The 2,618-nt window shown below is 42.3% G+C and overlaps 1 protein-coding gene across 1 annotated transcript; it reads left to right on the top strand.

The window, feature by feature from the left end:
* Positions 1-222: 222 nt before the first annotated feature.
* Positions 223-663, top strand: EAH_00054690 (high mobility group protein, putative; the record flags this gene model as incomplete). The annotated part of the gene is made up of 1 exon (XM_013397758.1): positions 223-663. The coding sequence occupies one exon, from the start codon at positions 223-225 to the stop codon at positions 661-663; it is 441 nt and encodes a 146-aa protein (XP_013253212.1).
* Positions 664-2,618: the final 1,955 nt, after the last annotated feature.

Raw genomic sequence — 2,618 nt, 5'->3', positions numbered from 1 at the left:
TTAGGGTTTAGGGTTTAGGGTTTAGCTTTGTTTAGGGTTTAGGGTTCTTGATCGGTCTTCGTGTGTGTTGATGCCTTCTTTGTGCTTTGCAGGCGTTGTAGAAAGAAGTTGCGACTGTCTTTATTAGCTGGAGGACTTCAGTGTATCCCCAGCAAACCCTAAACCCTAAACCCTAAACCCTAAACCCTAAACCCTGTCTTGAGGTTTAGAGTCTGCATGCCAATGACCAGCACGAAGAGCAGCCGTCGGGGGGCTGGCGGTTCGTCTGCTGCTGCTGCGCCTCCCGCTAAGGTGTCATCCTCAGGGGGTAAGAGGAGCGGAGGTAGCAGCAGCAGCAGCAGCAGCAGTATCAGCAGCAGCAGCAGCAGCAGCAGCAGCAGCAACGTAGCGGCGCCGCGTACCAGCAGCAAAAGGCATCATCAGAAGGACCCAGCAGCCCCTAAGAGGCCTCTGTCTGCTTATATGCTGTTCGCAAGAGATAAAAGAGTTGAAGTGCTGCAGCAGCAGCCCGAGTTAAAGTCAGATGTAAAAGAGGTGGCGAGGGTTTTAGGAGAGATGTGGAGGACTGCTGCTGCAGCAGAGAAGCAGCAGTTTGCTGCTGCTGCTGCTAAAGAAAAAGCTAAGTATGCTGCAGCACTTGCTGCCTATAAACAACACAAATAAAAACCTTACCCACCTGCAGCGGCGATCAAACAAACCCGCATTGTAAACCCTAAACCCTAAACCCTAAACCCTCACCGGGTTGTAGGTTAAGGTAGACATTGAACTCCTTGTCTATTTTTGTTTGTCTGTTGTCTCGGGGTTGTGGCTTCTAATGACTATAAACCCTAAACCCTAAACCCTAAACCTTCAGCCGTTCCTACCCTAGTTTGGTTGACAGGAAAGCACCTTCTCAGTGCTGCTGCTGCTGCTTCTGCTGCTGCTATTGCTGCTTCTGCTGCTGTTGTTGCTGCTGCTGTTATTGTTGCTGCTGCTTCTGTAGCTGTCGCCGTTGTAGATGCCGCTGATGTAGCTGCTTCTGCCGCTTCTCTAGCTGCTGCTGCTTCTGCTGTAGCTGCTGTAGCTGCTGTAGCTGCTGTAGCTGCTGTAGCTGCTGTAGCTGCTGTAGCTGCTCTACTTCGTGCTGTTGCTGCTGCAGCGCTGCTGCTGCAGTTGCTGCTGCTGCTGCTGTAGAGAGCGCCTGCCTGGTACGAAGGATAGCAGCAAGCAGCCAGAGAGCGCTCCAGCAGACAGCAGCAGCAGCAGCAGACGGTGCAGCAACAGCAGCAGCAGACAGTGCAGCAACAGCAGCAAATAGAAGAGCTTCAAAAGGAGACACCATTTAAAAGCAACAAAGAGATATAAAATAGAGGCAGGTGTTTGCGTACGTACACCTGAAGACAGACGCACAAGACATATAAAGACAAAAACAATCAAACGAAAAAAGAATAAACAAAACAACAAAAAGAACAAAAAACAAAAACAAACAGAACAAATAAAGCAAACAAATTAAACAAAATAAACAAATTAAACAAAACAATAGACAAATCGGACAAAATAACTACACCAAGCAAACAGACGAAACAAGTACGACAAATTAAGCAAATAAATAAAACAAAACAAACAAACAAAGACGAGGAACGCCCAAAGAGAACAAAATAAAGACGGAGACAAAAAATAAATGTGAAGTCGCAGCAAAAAGAGACAAAAAAACAAATAAAGACTTGCATGCATATTTGGGGTGTATAAATTCTTCTTCTTTTGCTGCTGTTTGTCTCCGATTAATCTAACAGCAAAGCAAGGAGGTATATTTTAAACTGTCTTTTTATCTCTCAGGCACGCTACACTGAACATGTTGCTGCTGCAGCTGCTGCTGTTGCTGCTGCTGCTCGTGCTGCAGTTGCTGCTGCTGCTGCTGCTGCTGCTGTTGCTGCAGGTACTTCAGCACCGTTTGTGTCTCCTTTGTCTCCTCTTTAAGAGCCCCAGCTGCCCGTCATATCTCTTTTTTATTATTGTCTTTTGTCTCCTTACCTACAAATGAAGCCCCCTGCTCAATATATATTAATATATATACATTTACATATTTATTATATGTTGTGTTTAGATTATATATGTAGATATATTTCTTTGCTATGCTATATATATATATATATATATATATTATATAGGTATATTTGTGTATTCATGCAACTCTATATACAAAGAACACACACACACATATATATATATATATATATATATATATTAGTATACATATATATATATATACATATACATATGTATATACTATATACACTTCCTAGGTGGTTAATAATAAAAGATTATAAACAACAAATATGTAAATATAATAATATAATAATATATTAAAACTAGAGGGCTCTGACAAGAAGAAAGATAGAAAGAAAAAGATATCGTTGCGCTCTAAGGAGCAGCGCCTGTCCCCGTTTGTCTCCTTGATGTTATTTTATAAAGACACGCTTGTCTTCATATTGCTATTTTATAAAGAGAGACTTGTCTCCTTGTCTGTTTATATAAAGAGACACTTGTCTCCTTGTCTGTTTATATAGAGAGACAGTTGTCTCCTTGTCTTTGTATAAAGCGGCATTTGTCTTCTCAGCTCTTTATAAAGAGACATCTGT

This window comes from Eimeria acervulina, genomic scaffold, assembly GCF_000499425.1.
Source record: "Eimeria acervulina Houghton genomic scaffold, Eah_scaff1053, whole genome shotgun sequence".
Taxonomy (NCBI): domain Eukaryota; phylum Apicomplexa; class Conoidasida; order Eucoccidiorida; family Eimeriidae; genus Eimeria; species Eimeria acervulina.
This window is presented reverse-complemented; position numbering and strand designations above follow the sequence as displayed.